The sequence below is a fragment of the Dromaius novaehollandiae genome, chromosome 23, assembly GCF_036370855.1.
Source record: "Dromaius novaehollandiae isolate bDroNov1 chromosome 23, bDroNov1.hap1, whole genome shotgun sequence".
Lineage (NCBI taxonomy): Eukaryota > Metazoa > Chordata > Aves > Casuariiformes > Dromaiidae > Dromaius > Dromaius novaehollandiae.
In genome coordinates, this window is record NC_088120.1 from 5,316,055 (window position 1) to 5,335,707 (window position 19,653).

Sequence of the window (19,653 nt, forward strand, 5' to 3'; positions counted from 1 at the left end):
TGGCGCTCTCCCTCCTTCCCGCCTCTTCCGGCGCCAGCGGCCAATCCGCGCGCAGAGCGCACCGCTACGCAGCCTCTGCTCTCCTTTCGCCACCCGTGAGCCGGAAGTGAGGTCACAGAGTGCGCCGACCCGGGAGGTCTCCGCCAATCAGCGCGGGAGGACTCGGCGGGGCCGCCCAATGGGGCCGCGGGGGCGGGACGGGCGGGCGCGCGGCGGCGGCGATGATCGAGCAGCACAAGCGGAAGGTCCCGGGCGGTGGCCCCGGCCCGGGCCCCGGCCCCGGCCCGGCTCCGGGCGCCGCCCCCGGCCCCGACCTCCCGCTCGTGCCCGCGGCGGCCAAGCGGCCCCGCCACGACGTCCCGGGGGCGCCGGGCGGCGGCGGCGGCGGCGGCGGCAGTGGCGGCGGCGGGGGGCAGCCGCCGCCGGGGGCCCTGCTGCAGGCGGTACGGGCGGACCGAGGGGAAATGGCGGAGCGGGGCCGGGGCCCGGAGGGGAAATGGCGGAGTGGGGAGGTGGCGGCCGTGCCCCGGAGCTGCCCCGTCGCGGCGTCGCGGTGCTTCTCCTCTCACGCGGCCCTCTCGTCGCCTCCCCGCAGGGCCCGCCGCGATGCTCCTCGCTGCAGGCCCCCATCATGCTGCTGTCGGGGCACGAAGGCGAAGTGTACTGCTGCAAGTTCCATCCCAACGGCAACACCCTCGCCTCCGCCGGCTTCGACAGGCTCATCCGTGAGTACCAGTGGTGCCGGCGCCGGGCTCTGCTGCCCCAGCGAGCACAGAGCAGGGCCAGGGCTTGTGTATCTGCAGGCAGCTGCCCCTTTGTTCAGGCTGCCCTTGGTTTCATGTCAAAAATCTGCTTGCTGACTCCTGAGTGTGAAGCACACAGGTGCTTCGTCGGGCAGCGAACAGGAAATGTCTTCAGGCTCCTCGGGCGGGTTGCTGTCCAGCTAACATAGGTCCTTCCTTGGATGGGGTCAGTAACATGCCTTACTTGTCACAATTCTGTATTCCCACATCCCTTGTGGAGATTATTACAGACCAGTGTTTGCACCGATCTTTTTGGAAATATGTTTTTTAAAGGTTTTTGGCTTGCTGGGATGGGTTGGTCTGACCACCTGTTTTTCATAATAAATTCACCTCGATCTGAAAGCGTAAATCACCTCAAAACAGCCGTGTCTGATTTATGGGGCTCACCTGGCTCACTTGCGGTATGACCTGGATTTGAGGAGAAGGCGGCTACTATAGATAGTTTATTTTGTTGAATTCCTGGAGAATTGAGCTATCCACAGCAAATGCATGTTTACATCGTTCATTTACTTACCTCTCTGTTTTTTCCCTCTAGTACTATGGAATGTCTATGGGGACTGTGATAATTATGCCACCCTGAAGGGACACAGTGGAGCAGTTATGGAGTTGCACTATAACACAGATGGCAGGTAAGTGTTGTGAAGTCGGTTTTCTGCCTCACTCCTTGCTGTTTCTGAGCCAAGTCTGCAGGTGGTTTTGGGAGAGTGGCAGCATCTGTCGTGCACTTCAGCTGTGCTGCGTTATCGTGTGGATCATGGGGGGCACTTTGCAGTTTTCGGGGGAAAGTGTTTGCTGCTGGCCAGTTAGAGTCCTTCAGAGCTCCTCCTATTCACTGTCCCTGCTCAATTAACCCCTGCCCTGATAATGGTACTTAAGCGAAGCACTTGTGCTTTGGCTTTCCCAGGAAAGGAGTTTGGTTCAGACTAAGCAAGAGATACGGAGCCACTTGTGACCCACGAGTTCCCTTGATTTCAATTTTGAGGAACATGTGCAAGTCTGAGTTGGTCATGTGGGAGATGCTTAATTTGGAAGGCTGTTCCACTATTACATCTTAACCAGGATTGCTACAGAGAGTTCTTTCTCTTGTGTTTTCATCCCAAATACTGTTTGAGGGGGTGGAAAACTAGTATATACAGATGAAAAAAAGGGTTTTGATAGGAGTAGCTCCGCTGTAATTGTTCCACTGTCAGTCAACCTGTGCTGAAACACCAGAATTGTCTTTGCACCAGTGTTTGCATACTGGGCATAGTTCTTCTCAATGGCATATTCCTGCTTGAAATTTCAAGCTTTGATCTCAGTACTTAGGAGTAACAAAGATAGAATGGGAGAAATGTCTCTAAAACTGAGAACTTCACAACTCTTCTTCTCCACAGCATGCTCTTCTCGGCATCCACAGATAAAACAGTGGCTGTGTGGGATAGTGAGACAGGAGAGAGAGTGAAGAGACTGAAGGGCCACACATCATTTGTTAACTCCTGTTACCCAGCAAGGCGAGGACCCCAACTTGTTTGTACGGGCAGTGATGATGGGACAGTGAAGGTCAGTATATTGTATAAGAAGATAGTCTAGAATGAGAATAAGATGGGATCTTTGAAAGAATTTTTTGTTTTTCCTAGTTAAGTGTCATATAATTTCATTATCTGACAACTTCAATTCCAGAAATAACATTTGATACCTCTTTTCCTTCTGTAATTCTTTGGATATGGGTTAAGTAGATTCAGTGGGAATACCATGTTGGGGCAGCCTAAACAAACCATTGACTCTTTAAAGAAGGGCTGTTTCCTTTCTATGTAACAGTGTGCTTGTTTGCAGTGCATTGTAATCAGTATAGATCTACTGCAAAATAAATCAAGTCCTACTGAAGTTTACTTTTTCCCCTGAAAAGCATAAACAAAACATGAGGAAGGCAAAACTGAAATCTTTTACTCTAGCTCCTTCTTGGCCCATCCCCCATTCTTTTCTAATCAGCAAAGTCGTGTGTTCCTGACCATAGCATATTTCTACTATTATTTTTGTGATAACTCTTGAGATCCAAAAGAGTGAATTTCAGTAGAGCAGTCTGAGATCCTGCAAGGTGTCTGGAGCTTTCTCTAATTTTATTGTTAAATGTCTGTAACGTTTGACATTTCCGTGTCTTTTCAGCTGTGGGATATCAGGAAAAAAGCTGCTGTCCAAACATTTCAGAACACTTACCAGGTCTTGGCTGTGACTTTCAATGACACCAGTGATCAAATCATATCGGGGGGCATTGACAATGATATTAAGGTATGATGATTGTTTCCTTGTGCCTCTCTTCTGATTTTACACACCTTTTCCATCCCATCGGATTTTGATTGTATCAGCGTGCAAGATGCAGCAGCGGTCAAGGAAAAATGTGGAAGTCTGTTGGTTAACTTTGCAGTCACAATAGCTGTGTGGACCCACTGTGTCCAACCTCTCTGGCACAGGCCTTATGAACTATTACGGAGTCGTTCCAAGGCTGTTTGCCATGTGACTACATGCCAGCACTTCCGTCACACAGCGGAGGTGAAGGCCATCCTCTGAGGAGTGATGCGGTATGCCAGCTCTTCTGGCAGACTGTCTGTCCCAGAGGCAGGTAGGGCCATGTATGAAGTAGACTAAAAAAGATCGGTGACATTCACACTCTTTGGCTTCTACTGCTGTCTGCTCTTATGATTTATTTTGTCTCTTGCTACTGTGGAAAGCTTTTGCTTAAGAGCAAGCTCACTGTTTCGTTCGGTTCCCAAATTAGATTCTCCAGGTAGCTACACGGCTCTGTATGTCCTATTGGGTTTTTATGCTCAGTCTCCAGGCTTACCTAGGCGGGGGGAACGTGTACTTGTCAGAGAGCCCTCACTAGGTTTTGCACTGAAATGGCATCTTTTCTGATTGCCCCTTGAAAGTCAGTAACTGGGAAAGAATAGCATGAAATTTGGGGATTTGACTACCACTTGTCTGTGCTGTTGCATTAAGCAGTGGAATTTGAGAGCTGGGGGAGCTATAGCCAGGTAGAAAGCAGCTCCTGCACACATGGGGCTGCTGGCAGTTAACTCCTTGCTGCTACTGTGGCTTGACTTGTTAGCTAAGAAGTCTTTTAAAGGGTAAATTCTGATTTTTCTATCACACATCTAAAACTGTAGCCTTATAGTTTAGCTGTTCAAATCCCACCCCGCTGAAATAGAAAGCTGATTTCATCAAATGACTGGTCAGTGCCTGCAGGAAATAATTTGGAATCAGCATTTCCAGTGGCCTTCATCGTCTTTCAATTTTGCATCTGTTGTCTGAAAGGTATGGGACCTTCGCCAGAACAAGCTCACTTACACGATGAGAGGACACGCGGACTCCGTGACAGGCCTCAGTCTGAGTTCAGAAGGCTCTTACCTGCTCTCTAATGCGATGGACAACACAGGTACATCCTACACAACGTAAAAGTGCAGCTGTACAAGCAGCTTTCCAGCCCTGCTTTCTTCAGTTAGCCATTGGATAGCTTTGTGTGGCATTTTGGAAGGAGCAGCTCAAATTGTTCCACATAGAAGAAAAAAGTCAGACATGGGATAGGCTGAAGGGAGTGTGGCTCCAGAGATAAAGCTGGAATTTTTGTCATTCTGACAGTGACAGTTGTGTTCTTTACGGAGAGGGAGCAGCTGTATCAGGAGGGCTTGTCACGTCTCCCAAAGGGCAACAAGGACACATGCCACAGCACAAGTTATCTGTGCAGACAGTTGAACGTAATCTTGGTTTGGCTTTTGTCAGGGCGGTTCAGCTGTTTCCCCTCAGCAGGGAATGACAGCGCTGTTTCCAAACTGCTTGTCTTGTGCGTGGGGGTGCTCAGCGAAGCTGATCTAATTAGAAGTGTGATCATGAAGAGTATTAGAATAAAGCAAATGCTCACATAAGGAGATGGTGGCTCATTTGTGTAATAGTTGTATTTTGTTTTCCCCTTCCTGTTGGCGGGAACGGTGTCTTGGTGTAGCTATGAATTCTTGCATTTGACCTTTCATATCAAAGCTTTTTGCAAAGGGAATGTGAGCAGCTGGTTTCCTTTTGCTTCTGGGGAAACCTAGTCATAAAAAGAACAAAGAACATGATCAAGTCTGATCGTGGCAGAAGTAATGTTTCCAGAAACTGACCTTGCACCCATGACTCAGTGATCTTCAGCTAATTACTGTTATTTCTGCTCTGTTGCAGTTCGTATCTGGGATGTACGACCGTTTGCTCCTAAAGAGAGATGTGTAAAGATATTCCAGGGGAATGTGCATAATTTTGAAAAGGTGAGTGTACTACAGGGAAAAAAAATACTGGTTTTTTTCAAATGCTGCTGCCATCTATTAACTTGCCTGTAAATTGTTTTTTAAATGCAAGTATAAACCAGAAAGGCTTTAACAAGGACTCAAAGAAAGATTAATGCACAGAGTGGGATTCCAATTAAAGCTGCAGTAACAAGATTTCTTTGCTCAGTTCAGCTATAATTAGCTGTAAATTAAGTATTTTCTACATTTACTATCTACTTTGTGTAAAATAACAAGGCATTGGTTGTTTCCAGTGATAAAATAAAATCTGTAATTACCATCTCATCTTCCAAAGGGAGATCATTAAAGTGGTGCTCATGATATTCGAAGTCCCATGGTGATTTTTATTTTGAGTAGAAGGGAAAACTCAATCTTATTTTGGAAATAGAACTGTGCACATTCTTTTATTTTAGAATCTTCTGAGATGTTCTTGGTCCCCAGATGGGAGTAAAATAGCAGGGGGATCAGCAGACAGGTGAGTTATCACTGTGTTTCCCTGTTGCCTTCAATCCCAGATGATTTTGCAAGTGTGCTTTAGCCCAGACCCATGAAACCGATGGAGTTGGATTATCTCAGAAATGAATATGAAGAGAGTTGTGCCTAGAGGTGTGATGGCCTGAACAACGCCTGCGGTTTGCTGTGACCATTGTCTGCAGTGATTATAATAGTGATATGTTTATATTGACTTTGTGTCGAAGAGAGAGCGCTACACAGTTACAAAACCTTCTTGTTATTATCAATGACTGACTAGAGATCTGTGTTAGTGCTTATGTTCAATCACTGGATCCAATAGTAGGAGAAGCAGATGATGGGATGTTGGGGAGTTGACTAGGTCTCCTAAAATGTTACCCGCAGGCTCTTGTGGAACTCTTCTGGAAGCAGTGAGTCTGCTGAACTGGTGCACAGTGTTGCGATTATACCGATAAGGACCACAAATATCAGTTAAATTGCTGTGTGGTGGCTAGCAGGAAGAGCCAGTGGTGTTCCAAGGATCATTCTTGATCCTTATTTTCATTAATGAGTGTGAAGAAATAAAGATCTGGCTAAATTAGCATTTATGGGGCTTTTAAATGAGAAATTCTATAAACTAAGACAACCAAGGAATAAAGCAGGTAGCGGGAGGAAGCCTGCGGAGGGTCCGTGCCAGGCACTGAAGGTCACTGTGAAGGATACCAACCCCACTGGGATGAATTCCAATGCACTCTCAGTGACATCGAGACAGGAATTCCTGCAGGCCACAGTCCAAGGCATGGAGCAGTAGTAATCAGCAAATTAATGTTTCTGATAGTGGATAGGGAGAACGTTAACTCTTATGGCCCAGCTATAGCGGGCCAGCTGTCACATCGAGTGTCTGAGACGTGACTCCTTCCCAGTCCTGCTGGGTAATAACGGCATTGCACATGGGTGACAGAATAGCTGCTATTTGTTAATGTACCAATGCCGTGGCAGATCGCAGAGCAAGCAACCTGATATAGTGAAGTGTGGCATGAAATATTAGGCCATTAGGTTAGTTCTGCAGGTGCTGGTGTAGCTCTGCAGTCTGACAGCAGCTTTGTTGTGAAATGTGTAGTGAAACGCATACAGCAAGGTCCCAGGGTGGGTAGGATAAGGCCACAGAGAAATATTTCTGCTGCTATCTCTGAGCTTTTAAAAATTTTTTGAGAAGGAATCTCTGATGGGAAAGCAAAGCAAGATTAAATATTCCCCTTCTTTGAGTAAAAAATAGTTCCCCAGTGAGAACTCACTTCTGCATTATGTGGAACGTGTGTGTGTGTTTATGTCTATGTGGTAGGGACAATTATCTGAGTAATTTTTTTGCTTTTGATCCCTTCAGAGGTGGTTATAGTTAAAAGAAATACTTAAAATGCTTTCCTGCTTTGCAGTACCGAAGGAAAAAAACAACAGCAGTGTCCTTTGAGAAAGGATTTGATAGAGTTCTTGCTTACTAAGGTGAAATAGCTGTACATGAACAAATGCTGCTTTAAATAATATTCACAACTTAGGTTGCATGCTTTATATATTTCAAGAAAATAGTTTGAAGAATAACACTAGGGTAGAAAGGAATGTGCCTAACAAAGCAAATCTGCCCTGTATTCATGTCCAGAGGCTTTCCTGACTAGCCAACAAATGTTAGCAGTGAATCTTCAGTGCTGTTTGGGGGAAAAGAAGCTCAATTCTAGTCCAGCTGAGTGAAAAGTGTAATTGCAGAAGCAAATCTTGTTCTCTATCAGCTCTGCAAAGCCCTGTCAAGTGGAAATGGGCAGGTGAAACTGAGGAACTTTTTGATAGCGTTGCATAAGCCTGAAACACATTGGTATTCAGAGCTTGGGTTGTTTGCGGGACCGATGAAAGGTGTGTTTATCTCAAGCACATTTGAGTTTGTGAGGACTAGACATGGTGCTGCATAGTGGCATTTATAGAGTCCTTGCTTTGGAGGACTCTAATGTTGCAGATGGCTTCTACGTGTGTTTTACTGTTGCCTGGTTGTCCCTTACACCCTCACCTTTTTGCAGTGTCCCCTTTAAATAGCCTTAGTGATGCCTCTTGAGCTTGAGGGTAGTGGAGCTGCTCTTCACGCTGAGCCTGGCCAATTACTGCACTGCCACTTTCTTTTTTCTGCCCACTGACAGATTCAGTTCTAGATGCCAGTCACCTACCTAAAGAGCAAAGCAAGAAGACAGTATGAGTGTAATCCAAAACTGGCAGCTTTCCCAAGCCATTTTGTTGATTTTTTTTTTTTTTTGAAGAGATGTGAACCTTGTAACAAATGACATTTTATGTGGTGAAGTCGTTATGTTTGGAAGGGAAGTCGTGCAGGTGGGATACAGCGTTGTCTTCCCTGATTCGTAACAAGTTGCTCAGAGCTCTTTTCGTTCTGATCTGTGAAAAACCACTCCTACGAGAGCTCCTCATAGCTGAGGTCAAAGCACCACTTTGTTTTCTCGTGGAACTTGTGCGTTAACTGAGCAGGTGGCTGCTGAACCATACAGACAGCAGTCAACACCCACAGCGGACAGTATTTATGTGGGGAAACCGTCTGCATTCTTGGGCACTGTGTGAGTTGCAGAAAGGTGGTTTTTCCCCCTCTCTGAGACTTCATAAAAAAAAAATCTGCTTAAAAGCTGCACTGTGCATGGTGCCAGTTTGTTTCTGACCTATTATCTGAAGAATTGTGGTGTCTTTTGTGCTGTCCTTCAGCCAAGGTCAGCAGGACCCCGGAGTGGTGTGAGCCCACGGTGAGGAGAGAGACCTGGAAGAGATTAATCAAAGGGCTTGATGCAATTTGATCAGCCCCTAATAAACGCCGAGACGTGAATCATGACTTTAATGGCATAGCAGGAAGAAATCCATATATAATGGGTTTTGGCTGTGAGGAATTACATTATAGCAGGCAGGAGCATACAGTCTCCTCCTCACCGCTTGCCTGCCAGCCTGAACTGAGAGCAACCGCTGGGCTCACAGGCAGGTGTTTGTGAGGACGAGGACAGTCCTTTCCTTTCCTGATGCTACTTTTGTCCCTTACCCACTTTATTGCTGCTACGGTGAGGGTCTCTGTGGCCTCATCTTTTCAAATCTGTCTTCATGCACTGATGGATGAAATCAGGCTGTCCTGCCATGGCAGTGGCAAGGCTTTAAACACGGAGTTGGCATGTCAGCCCCTACCTGCTCAGACCTTTGTTCTTTTGAATTCAGCAGCGCTGCATTTTACTCCTTGTTTACCCATGCTGACAGCTGCAGTTACTGCAGTCTGGGTGGTGAATTGTTGCAGAAAGAAGCCGTAGGTTTGGGAGGCAGCTGCTTTCCCTTTTGAAGTGCCTGCTCTCATGCGACTGTCTTACAGGTTTGTCTACGTGTGGGACACCACATCCAGGAGGATTTTGTACAAGCTGCCGGGCCACGCCGGCTCCGTGAATGAACTGGCTTTCCACCCGGAGGAACCCATCAGTAAGTCCTACCCAGCTCAAGTCAGCTGGGGAAATAGTTTCGGGGCTGGCGTAACTGCTCGTTCCTCCAGAGAACAGCCCCAAATCTGCCTGTGGCCCAGAGCCCTGGGTATTGGAGGGAGATCTGTGGGGAAGGGACTCCACTGCACACTGGGGTTGGGCTAAGTGCGTCCTGGGCCCCCGGGGCTGAGCAAGGGAGCTCTGTTTCTGCCCCAATGGAGACCTGGGTGATACCATCCATACACCAGCAGGGCGGCTGTTGGTCCTGTGGTGATCTGGACTGTTCGTGAGCTACAGGTGACCATGAGCTGTTGGCTGCTGTTGTCAGGACTTGTGGAGAGACTTCCCAAGAGCCATGGAAAAAGGATTTTTGCATACCTTGGTTGGACACGAGCAGTATAACCGTACATTCAATGATCACGTGAGGGCAGTTACAGTAGCTTAGGAGCATGTCTCCAACCCAGGGTATCTAACTTACCCTAGAAGCTCTAGGTAGCAAATGTGGCTGTTTGAATACAGTCTTTTTGTCCTCATTCTAGAAATGTCCTACTCCAGGGTGGAATCTGTGGCACCAGGTATCGGTGGGTGAGAAGCCGCTCTTGGTGGCGTTTTCAGAACTGTTTTAAGCACAGTGCGTTAGCAGGGAGACCAGGTTTCAGATTGGTTTCTTAACATGGTTTGTAGCACACAGGCAGGTCCATAGGGTACTGTTTGTTTCTATGGAAACACTCACACCATCAGCCAGGTCACCATGCTGCTTTGGCCAAAAAATTGACACAAGTCAGCCCTGAAGTGAAGCCAAGAGCTCAGTGGTGCCGAGGATGACAGTCTCTGCAGCAGTCCGGGGGTGGGAATTCAGGGCAGTGAATTATGGATTGGTTCCTTGGTTATTCATTGCTCTGTCTTCAGATCAGAGGCAGTACTGAAGCAGCAGAGCAATCTTTCGTCTTTGGTTTGGAACGGATTGTTTATAATTGTATTCTGCTGAGCTCCTCTTTGTGAATCAATCACTCATCTTAAAATAAAAATTAAAAAGCCTATCCACTCATTGCACGTGAGTTATGCAATTGATTTCTGTTAACATTGAAAAATGCTAATCTTGCAAATTGCTCTACCCACTCCAAAATACTCATCTACCTGGAACGGTGCACAGAAAGCTAAAATGTGGCGAGATTACAGACATCAGTCTGTGAGCTTTATGCAAAAATGCCCCAAAATCTCTCATAGACTTGAATGAAATAGTTGTCAGTGTGAAGAACAGCGCTTCTGTGTCATTCCTTTGACACTTGCATGTCGAATCCACTGAGCAGCCTTGTCTGAATTAAGGTGCTTCAGTGTCTTGTTACGTTTGACTGCCAACTGCATTTTGCCTCTATTATGATAGAGTAACAGCCCGTAGAGGCTTTCTTAGAGAGCCTGTGCCCTCTAGCGGCCTGCAGCCCTGATGGTAGTGCCCAATCTGCAATCTGAACACTCCTTGCAAAGCAAATAACGCTTTGGGATATTTGAGTGTGTTAACAGCATGTTTATTTGCCTCTCTTTACCATTTTAATGGCTAGACATTACGGTATGTATGCCTTTATGTCTGTCTTGGGATAAGGGAATGGCAGCCAGAACGTGTAGCGTGTGATTAGGTGCCAAACTAGTAATTCCATGAAGTGTTTTGTGGGGAGCAAATCAAATTTGGCTTTATAGATAACTTACAAGAAGTGAAATGAGTACTTAAATCCAAATGGTGTGTCATTACTGGAGATCTCAAACTGTTCTGTTTAGTTTTCTTATTTCTCCCTTCCTCTTTCTTTCCCACAGTACTGTCTGCATCCAGTGACAAAAGACTGTATATGGGCGAGATCCAGTGAAACTGAAAAGAAGATGGCTTGATTTATGCCCTTGAAACCTTTGGTTTACAGAAGTAGGATTAACTTGCTTCTAACTGATGCCAGCCCCTTCTCACTCTTGTGGTAATGGGAAAACATTGAAGCAGCTTGATTAAACAAGGAGCGTTCTTTGCAGGCTGTAATGTTTGCATGGTCTTGCCATACAGCTTGCTTTTTTGTTGTTTTTTTTGTCTCCTTTGAAGAAGAAAGAAGAACAATTTGGAACTGAAGAGATTCTGGTTTTGGCTGTACAAGAGACTATTGAACCCTTTCCCAGATAACTTGAAATTTGTAAAATTAGTTTAAATTCAATGTGGCTTGTATATTCCCTGCCCAGTTTCTCTTGATTGTTTTTATACGGTCAAAAATGAAATAGCTTTTTACAAGAACTGTGTGGATGGGATTTATTGTTCTGTTTTACTTTTCTGTTGTACGATATTAAATCAAGGCCCTCACTCATACATAATCCAAGGGAAACCATACACTTTAACTTCAGAAGAGCAGCTTTATTTTTTATTCATAGCAATAAAAATGACCACACCAGAAGTAATTATTTGGCTACTGCTGAATCCTATTTTGTTGTCTGGAGTAAAATCCAGCCTTCTGTTATAAATAAATGTAAAAGGAGCAAGTTTTCTATGATAAGCACAGTATATATAGTGTTCAGCAGTGGAGGAACCAAACAGGGTGCACATCCCCTTCCTCAAATCAGGCTGTCTCGGCAGGGGTAGTGGCTGGGTCGTAGGCAGTGGTACTAGATGGTAGCAGGCCTTCGAGCAGGTTAATATATGTCGGTGTGGTGGGCATCAACACTTGCTTTGTAGGAAGTAATTTCCTTTCCAACTAAGTTCCTTCCCAACTGACTTGTCTCCACCCTTCCCGAGCTTCCCCGACAGTCGCTGACTCCCTGCCTGGTTAACTTGGTTTGCTGTGTCCCAGTACCTGAACCCCCAGCAACATGCTGTGCTTGTAATATATTCAAAGGGTTTAAGCCAGAAGGGAGCTGTTTGCGCTGACCTGTATTGGCCAAGGCTGAAACCAGCATCAAGCACTTAACTTCTGGCTTAGCCACGGCTGGTGTTTGTGGGAACATATAGCGGAGGGAGGTGCCCCCATGCTGCAGGTAATTGTGTCTGATGTTAATTAACTTGCTGTGAAGAGTGCGTGCTGTATTTCTATTCTGAATGTGTCCAGCCTCCGCTTCCAGCCCTGAGATTTTTCATACTTTTTCCCTCTGTTTTTCTGTTTGCTGCCTCGGCTCAGGTTGTACCAGCTTTTTCTCACCTCTTGCCTGCCCTGCTGCGGAGGAGGTTGTCATAGGGCTGTGATTCAGCTGGGACGATGAGGTGTGGACACACGATGCTCCCACTCCAGCGATGCCGTGCTGTGGGGCTGTCCCAGGCAGTCTTGGCAGGCATTTGACCAGGAGGAATCTGCTCCAGCCACCAGGTATTTAAGAGCTGGAAAATCAGTGCTGTTTGTGCAGTGGAAAGGGAAGATGCACAAAGCCTCTTTCTTTTTGAGAGTGTTTCTTCTCCTTACTTTCCTCGCAGTGGGAGGAGATGAGCCAGCACTCTTGGGAACAAAACTGACGGATCAGCTTGTAAGGAGGAAGGGAAATGTTGGCTGCATGTTCCCCAGGAGGAGAGGTGAGCATCTCCCCATGCCTAGGGAAACACGTGGACCGGGGTATGTGACATTTGGCCCGTCACTGGAACCATTGCTGCTGTTCCAGCGCTGCATCCTTACGTCAGCAGCTGGCTTCAGCCAGGGCTGCAGAGCACTCGCAGCTCTCGGGATGCAGAGCCTCGCCTGCTCTTGTGTTTCTCTTAAAGCCTTTGGGGCTGGAGCAGAGCTGGTTTCCTCTGGAAAACCAGCAGAGCTGGTTGCTTCTAGGATCCTCCTGGATCCTAGATCATTGCAAAGTGACTTTGGGACAAGACAGGGGTGCACTGGAGAGTGTGGCTGGGTTTAACCCACTGAAAACTGTCAACTCAAACAGTGCCTCGTTTGCTGACCCACCTAATTAGCTGGGTTGAAGTGTTCGGGCATCAGGTTTGTAGGTCTGGACTCTGCAGAGCTCCAGGTTCACACCCAGGAAGGATCAGCTTCACGTTTCCTCTCGAGGTACCAGACTGGGTCCCATTCTGCTCTATTGCCATCGTTCCTGCTGACTCCCGGCAGCCCGTTCAAACCGACCTCGAAAATCAAGGTCCGTTCTGGCTGGTGGTGCCTGGACCCAGAGCGGCCCCGCAACCTGGGGCTCTGCACTAGTCCCTCTGGCTGCTGCCCTTCCTCATCCTCCGCTGTCCTCAACCGCAGCAGTCCCTCCCGGTGGTGGAAACCACGTCGTGTCTCAAGTCAGTGGTGATGACAAGGAGTGAGCAGGATGATGATGAAGACAAGGGAAGACATATCACCAGATCTTTCATGGTGAGCGAATGTATCTAAACACAGACAAGCCACCCTTCAGCAGGAGAGGCAGGCGGAGAGAGCTGGAGGCAGGAGAAAGATTTATTTTTAACACTGCAGCGTATTAAATAACATGCCCTGAAACGCATGTAAATTAGAGCTGTGAATCCAGCTGGGAGCGCTGCGATTTGGGCCAGACCTCCCTGGAGCCACGGCTGCTCCCCTTCGCCCGGGGAGCGCTGCTGCTGCGCCTGGGTCCTCTCAGCAGAGCTGCCCAGCAAGAAGGATGGTTTAATATCTAATAACCCCTATTACAAGCTTCAAGGGATTATTGTTCTGTTTAAATATATGCCCAAGTGTCACAGGGAAGAGGCTCGGAGCTGAGCTGCCTCGTCTCCAGGCCTAGTTGGTGGTTACAAGAAAATAACCCTGACTTTTTCTGAATCGGGTTTAAAATAAAAAAAAAAAAGCTGGGATGATGAAGACAGGGAGGAAGGAGACGGGCACTGAAGCGGGGTTTGGACCTGGAGGCTGGCGAGCGGCGCAGGGTGACCGTAACCACCAAGCAGTCGAGGCGAGCCGAACGCACCTTATTAATTAAAGTCTCTCTGACGAGGGCTACAGAATAATTAACTTGGTGGCGGCAGCGGCTGTGGTTCCCGTGCCAGGAGCTGATCACCCTGGGGTCCGGCGTCCTGGCTGGAGGCTGCATGTGTGGCTGGGACGGCTCGGCGGTGGTCCGAGCAGCGGCACCACCCGAGCCCCAGCAAACTCACCGCAGCGATGAGCACCCGCCATCCCAGGGGCCACGCTGCGGGGCCTGCACGGCTAAACCTCGCTCCGTTTGCCCGCCTTAGGGACCGTGCCGATGCAATGAGCCTTCGATGCCAATCGAAGAGGAAGATGCAGGCGCTCACTGCTCTGAATTACTGCCGCCAATTACCGCGTGCAATTAGGGCTGGATCACCGCCCGTCCACTCAGCAAGGCGGGAGACAAATCGGCCTGGCTCCCTGCGACCCATTCCCTGGAGGGAGGCAGATATTGATTTAAGAGAGGTGCCTACCTGCTCTTAATGGGACCCGTGTTCGGTGAGTCGTAGCCGCGTCCCCAGTTAACAATTTGTGGATTTAATCTAATTTGCCGAGGGGGTCGGCAGGGTGGTTGAGTTAACGCCGTTCCCTCTCTCCCGGCTAAGAGCCCCCAGGGCGCAGTCAAAGCCGAGCCGCTCCAGCGCTCTGCAGAGCCAACGCGTTTCCTTAAACAGGTTTCTTCCTCCAAGGGAGGTATTTGCTTGAGAGAAATCTGGCCTGGGATCTAGAGAAACGGCTTCGTGCTCAGCCAGTCCCTGGCGGATGCTCCTGTCCCGGCGGGATGCTCCGGGCCGCTCAGCCCGGGCATGGAGCCATCCCGGGGGGTTCAGGTTCCCCAGATCTGTGCTGGAGCTGTGCCGTGCTGGAAGCGCACCTGAGGCAGGACAAATTGGGATTAACGCTTCTCCGACACGTGCTTTCTGTCTGGCCTTGGTTGAATCATTTAACCATGCACGGCATTTCCCCCCCTGCAAAGGTTTCTTCTGCTATGGGGCAGCTGCAGCCCCACGATCCACCAGGCAGCAGAAGAGCAGCGAAAGGACAATTAAATCCCTCACATTGATGGGGACGCTTTTGTCCTCGGTGTCACACAGCCCTTAAATCCCAGTTGCCACCCAAAGCCCACACATGTCCCATCCCTTGGGTTGTCACCAGCCCACGGCAGCATCCATCAGAGGACGGGTCACTTCAAGCCCGTCACCGCCTGGGTGGTTTTGGGGGGCCCTGAGGCCACCCCACAGGGCTGGAGACGGGGACGGAGGGTCGGCATCTTTTGGGACAGAGCAGCGGCACGTGCACAGGAGGAAGAAAGCCGGCGAATGTGCTTTGCACCCTGCTGCCACCTCTCCCGTCCCCCCACTTCCTCACCAGTTACTGCCCCGTCCTTCCACAAGTGCTTTTCACACCTTTTCCGACTACTGCTCAGCGGCTAATAATGAATTTTGATAGTTAACAATAAGCGAGTGATAATTTCTAAAAGAATGTGAAACAATTATTTGCTCTGTTGGGGGATTAGACGACATTTAGGCTCTATTTAATGGCAAACTAATTAAATTACATGAGAAAGCAAATGGAATCTCTTTTTGTTAATTATGAATTTGCAAGCTACAAAGGCTAAACGATGATGGATTCTGTAATCTGCAGCGCTTTCAGCTATCTGCCGTGATAAGATGACAACCAAGCAAGAATGGAAGCGAGTGCATTTTAATTTCTGTATCGATTCTATAACAGCATAGCGATCCATTAACGGTGATCCGCAGGAACCGACGTTGACTGGCAGCCGGCAGCTAATTATATTAAAAACTGGAGGACCATTGTTTAAGTAGATGCGTGTTATTCCTGGAGGAGGTGAGGGCAACTGCGCACCGTGCCTGAACATCCATTAGCTTTCGCAGAATCACACAGCGGTTGAGGCTGGAAGGCACCTCTGGAGGTCACCTAGTGCAACCGCCCTGCTCAAGCAGCGTCACTTACAGCACACGTCCAGGCCCCTCTCCAGACGGCTTGGGAACGTCTCCAGGCATGGAGACTCCACAGCCTGCCTGGGCCACCTCTTCCAGGGCTCTGTCACCGTCCCAGTAAGGAAGTCTTTCCTTCCCTTCAGACAGAACTTCCCGTGTTTCCCGTTGTGCCCGTTGCCTCTCGTCCTCTCCCGAGGCACCAGTGCAGAGAGTCTGGCCCCATCCTCTGGACATCCTCCCTCCACAGACTTAGAGACGCTGAGAAGATCCGCCCAGCCTCTTCGTCTCGCCTCGCTGAGCAGTCGCAGCTCTCTCAGCCTTTCCTCGCACAAGAGAGGCTCCAGTGCCTTCCTCCTCTGGGCAGCCCTCCGCTGGCCATGCTCCAGCAGCTCCCGGCCTCTCTTGCCGTGGGGAGCCCAGAGCTGCCCCCAGCGCTCCAGGGGTGGCCTCAGCAGTGCTGAGGAGAGGGCAGGGCTCACCTCCCTCCGGCTGCTGGCCGTGCTCGTCCTCACGCAGCCCAGGACAGCCTCGGCCTTCTTGGCTGCAAGGGCACCTTGCTGGCTCGTGCTGAGCTTGTTGTGCAGCAGGACTCCCAGGTCCTTGTGCGCAGAGCTGCTCTGCAGCGGGGCAGCCCTCAGCCTGTCCCAGCATGGGGTTATTCCTCCCCTGGTGCGGGACCTTCCCCTTCTTGAGCTTCATGGGAGGTTCCTCTCTGCCCATGTCTCCAGCCTGTCAAGGTCCCTCTGAAGGGCAGCACAGCCGTCTGGTGTATCAGCCGCCCCTGCCACTTGGTAGCATCAGCAGACTTGCTGAGGAGGCACTGTCTCCTCTTCCAAGTCATTGATGAATAAGTTAAATAATATTGGACCCAATTTTGACCCCTGGAGGACACCACTAGCTACAGGCCTCCAGCTGGACTTTGCACCACTGATCACGTTTTGATCCAGCTTGTCCCTCCTGCCTGGCCAGGCTGGATGCTCTGCTCGAGCCGATGCAAAGCCAGCATCCCTTGGGTGCCCGACCCGCGGGATTTGGGGCTGCTTCCAGGTGTCACAAGGATGGATCACCCTGGGGTCCAGGCTGGCATCTGGCACTCCCAGCCCGAGATTTGGGCTCGCCGTCGCTGAGCACATGCCAAAATCCCGGAGGGCGGGCTGCACCCATGACCCATTCCCCACCTTGGCCTTGCAGGGCTGCTCGGCCGCTCTGGCCTCCTGCTAATTAGTGGTTCATTAACGTGGATCCCGGAGAGCTGCGTCCCCTAGGGAAGCAGAGCTGTGCAGATCGTGGCACCAAATCGAGCTGCCCATCAGATTTTATCCGGACTAAGGAACCTCAAACTGTCCGTGGGGAAAAAAATATATATATTGAGAGCTGCAAAACCAGGGATTGGGTTCAAACAGGGCATGGGAACACCTCGCCGCAGCAGAGACGCCCTCAGCTCAGCGCAGCTCCCCGATGGAGAAGAGCAGGGTGATGCCCCAGGCTCTGCTGTCGTTGCAAACCCCAGGCCAGGACACGTGGGACAAGTCCTGCTTGTCAGGGAGCTCAGCCATCGACAGCCATCCTGGCCCCCAGCCCATAGGAGCTGTGGACCCCAAAAGGGTCACCCAATTACCCGGCTGGTTTAATTGCTTTCGACTTTGACTCACGTGGAAGCGGCAGGATGCTCTGCATGTGTTTGCTCTGCACCGCTTTGCATAACAGGGTTGGGAGAAGTATCTTCTCACCGTCGCCCTAACCCAGCTAGGTGATTCTCCTCCCAAGATTTGCTTGCCGATCAAGATGCCAAAACCATCAGCAGAAAAAGAAAACCATCAGAGAAAAGAAAAAAAAGTCAAACCAAAGTGTCGAGGAAAGGGCGGCCTGCTTGGGTGCGAGGGCTGTGAAAGGTGATGCTCCTTCCCAAAAAGGCTCATTTCAAAGGGAACTTAACCCCCGTGATGGATCTCCAGCAAAAACCCACACTGGTCTTACCCCTTGGGTTGGTTTTTTTTTTTTTGGTTGGCCTAAACCTACTTTTTTCCTCCTGTTGGCTTTCTCAAGACAGCCAACAGCGATTCCAAACTGCTTTGCCCCAAGGCAGGAGTTTCTTCCCCCGCAAAACGGCAAACATTTGCCTTGATTTAGGGCCATCTGGATTGTGGGTGATGCTATGGCTCTTCCCGGGTGGGATCTTCTGACCCAGTTTGGAAATGCCGAACAACTTGCATGCCGGCCACAAGCACCCGGGGCCCAAGGGCGAAGGGTTTTTCCTGAAAAAAAAAGAAAAACCAGATAAAACAAAACCCGCCGGTGTTTTCCTTTGCTTTCTCTTTGCTCCAGATTTTTTTAGGCGGGAAAAAAAGAAGGATTAAAAAAAACCGCAAAGCCTATGTTGGTTGTCTTGAACTAAGAATAGACATTCTTTGGTAAAAATATCAATTTAGTAAAAAAAAAAACAACGTTTTTCGCGTTCTGTTTAGCTCTCTAGCAGATAAAATTTCCATCTAGCATAAGGGCTGGGGAGGATGCATCAAATTTTCGTTGAAAACATGCATGGCTGGTTGAAGAGGACAACTTTGGGCCTGGGCAATCCCCAAAGCAATCTGTCCCCAGCTCATTGCGCCCCGCCAGCGTCCCAGGGAGCCAAGGACCCGGCTGGGCCGGCTCCTGCCTTGCAGCCGGCGCCTGCAGCGACCGGGGTGCCAAGACGGAGAGTGCCGATGCCGTGGGAGCCTCCGGCCGACGGCGCTGGCAGGTTGTGGTGGGACCTTAGGGACATCCCGCTGCTGGTCCCAAAGCCCCCAGTTGAGCAGGGATTAATATGCTGGGAAACGGCCTGGGAAAGGGACCCGTAGCCGGCAGGATGGCTGGGAGCACCAACAGCGCTGATCCCGCAGTGCTCGTGGGTGGTTCGCAAAGCCGGCTTGTTCCCAGCTCCTAAAAATACCGCGCGGTGCATCATCCACATCCCACCTTCGTGCCTCTCCATGCCCAAAAAGTTGCCTCCGGAGAGACCCCTCCGGAGCTGGCGATTCCCTCCTCAGCCCGGAGCCGCCGTTGGACCTTTCCGCCTGCGCCTGACGCGTCTGAGCATCAGTGAAACGGCGGATCAACCCCGTGGGGAAACTTCTCCTTTTCAATCACCAGAGGTCACTAACCGAGCTGCGCGGCATCGCCGCCTGCCCGCAGGATCCGTCCCATCCCGGGCCTTGCCTCCAGCTCCGGGGCGAGCAAAGCCACCCCGAAGCCGCTGGCCGAGCATCCCGCGCCCGGCGCCGTGGTACCCGCGGGAACAGCCACGCGGGAGGGGATGCGTCGTGCCGCTTCCAGGCTCCGTGATCTCGCTATCCTTTAAGCAGTCCAGAGAAATGAATAAAACCAGGGAATATGAAACAGTATTCAGTGTCGGGTGGAAAGGCAAACGTCACCCAGGCTAATAAGCGGTTCTTTCCCTGCTGGTTGCTCTTTCCCCGGTCCTCAGCCACGTTCACGCGAATGTTGCCCGGTGGAGAAGCCCAGGAGATCTTTCGGGAGCCGCCTCGCCGCGACACCCTCCACCTCCGCGCCGCTCTGCCCGGATTTGCCTGCGAAGCGAGGCGGTTCGGCGAGGGAAACCGAGGCCTGCCGAGGGCTGCCGGGCGGGATCGCCGCTCCAGGCGGAGACGGCTCCATCGACGCCAGCGAAAGTGGGCTTTGCCAGGGGCAAAGGGGCTGCTTCGGGGCTGCCCTGCCCTGAGCAGCTCGGCTTCTTGCAGCAAGCGCTGGAAACCCCCCCGTAAAAGTTTATCCCA

General features: G+C 50.1%; 1 protein-coding gene and 1 long non-coding RNA gene across 2 annotated transcripts; both read left to right on the forward strand.

The window, feature by feature from the left end:
- Nucleotides 1-169: 169 nt before the first annotated feature.
- Nucleotides 170-11,302, forward strand: SNRNP40 (small nuclear ribonucleoprotein U5 subunit 40). The gene is made up of 10 exons (XM_026096658.2): nucleotides 170-443; nucleotides 596-725; nucleotides 1,339-1,432; nucleotides 2,177-2,342; nucleotides 2,946-3,068; nucleotides 4,092-4,212; nucleotides 4,992-5,074; nucleotides 5,506-5,567; nucleotides 8,934-9,037; nucleotides 10,846-11,302. Exons 1-10 carry the CDS (start codon nucleotides 222-224, stop codon nucleotides 10,893-10,895), a joined length of 1,155 nt encoding a protein of 384 aa, XP_025952443.2. The 5' UTR covers nucleotides 170-221; the 3' UTR covers nucleotides 10,896-11,302.
- Nucleotides 11,303-12,398: 1,096 nt separating this feature from the next.
- LOC112981183 (uncharacterized) lies at nucleotides 12,399-15,738 on the forward strand. Its single transcript, XR_010392648.1, has 2 exons — nucleotides 12,399-12,562; nucleotides 13,041-15,738. It is a non-coding gene; the product is annotated as an uncharacterized LOC112981183 (long non-coding RNA).
- Nucleotides 15,739-19,653: the final 3,915 nt, after the last annotated feature.

Excerpts from the sequence above, each read along its gene's own strand:
- SNRNP40 (XM_026096658.2), top strand. The coding sequence starts at position 222 with ATGATCGAGCAGCACAAGCGGAAGGTCCCGGGCGGTGGCCCCGGCCCG. Across the intron at positions 3,069-4,091 it reads GCATTGACAATGATATTAAG|GTATGGGACCTTCGCCAGAA; the intron begins GTATGATGATTG and ends GTTGTCTGAAAG. Across the intron at positions 5,568-8,933 it reads GCAGGGGGATCAGCAGACAG|GTTTGTCTACGTGTGGGACA; the intron begins GTGAGTTATCAC and ends ACTGTCTTACAG.